This window comes from Phytophthora parasitica, assembly GCF_000247585.1.
Source record: "Phytophthora parasitica INRA-310 unplaced genomic scaffold supercont2.14, whole genome shotgun sequence".
NCBI lineage: Eukaryota > Oomycota > Peronosporomycetes > Peronosporales > Peronosporaceae > Phytophthora > Phytophthora nicotianae.
The window spans coordinates 641,350-642,440 of NW_008649000.1; the positions used below are offsets into that span (position 1 = coordinate 641,350).

General features: G+C 55.1%; 1 protein-coding gene across 1 annotated transcript; it reads right to left on the reverse strand.

Moving 5' to 3' along the window:
* Positions 1–24: 24 nt before the first annotated feature.
* Positions 25–1,018, reverse strand: PPTG_08559 (hypothetical protein; the record flags this gene model as incomplete). The annotated part of the gene is made up of 2 exons (XM_008902677.1): positions 25–121; positions 147–1,018. The coding sequence occupies 2 exons, from the start codon at positions 1,016–1,018 to the stop codon at positions 25–27; spliced, it is 969 nt and encodes a 322-aa protein (XP_008900925.1).
* Positions 1,019–1,091: the final 73 nt, after the last annotated feature.

A 1,091-nucleotide genomic window follows, 5' to 3' on the forward strand; every position in this document is an offset into this window, starting at 1 on the left:
CGTCCACTAGCAAGGCGTTGACTATCACTCGCTGTTGATATTGTGTAGTACCAGAGAACTGCCAAACACCAAGCACTCGCAGTCGTCCACCTCCAAAGCCTTCAACCACGTCAACCGGTGCCTTCCTACTGATACACCTGCCGTACCGACGAAGCTCCACACCAGCTACACTGAACTGCGCGCATGTATCTAACTTGGCCTCCAGAATACACGTCTTGGACACCGCTAATAACGCCGTGGGCAGACTTCGCATTCTTCCGTCACCAACAGCACGTAGTTGGGCTACGCGTTGTTTTGTACCACCCTCACTAGCAACCAGCTCCACGTCCCCGTAATTGCCTTGTTGTACGTACTGGTACTGTTGCTTCTGTTTGCGTACACTTTTGCTAGCCATACGTGCCTTCTCAGCTGTCGGTTTCTTGCTCCGTAATTGTCCCCCTCGTCGCAGTTGCTCTAGTCGTTGCACTCGCTTAAACGCTCGGAACTTCTTGGCTTCTTTCATGGCTTCTCTCCGCACTCGGCGCATGTCCTGCAATGATCCCCTTTCCTCCAACCACTTGGGTACTTTCTCGTCGTAGATCTGCTCCAACTGCCACTGATCACTGCTCTCCAGCGTCGCTGGGGACGCTTCCTGCACGGATCCAGTGTCGTTAGTCTCTACCGATCGTAGCTCTGCGTCCTCTGCTGCTACTCGAGTCACTGTGTCCCTCAAGGCCGCCACCACCTCTTTCACTCGTCGTTGGCGATCCTGTACTGGGACTAACGTGCTGCTACCGGAAACTCCTGCAATTAGCCGTCGTACTTGTGTCCGCAGCACTTTCGCTCTTTCTTCGCGTCTTTCCCGAAGCTCCGCAGCCAGTAGACCATGTACAGCAGCAAGCTGGGTGTCAGGTCTCCGGTGTCGCCGCTTCTCCGCCGCCGCGCGTCCTCCACTTAACCGCAACCGTCGTCTCATGAATCCCGCAGGCAGCGTCGCACAGGTACTCGTTGCCATGATTGTCGTGTCTCCAACCACCATCATTGAATCTTGAGTTGCCGCCGCCGACGTTTCCAGGTTATCCCGACTATCCTCTTCGTCTGACGGTATTGTC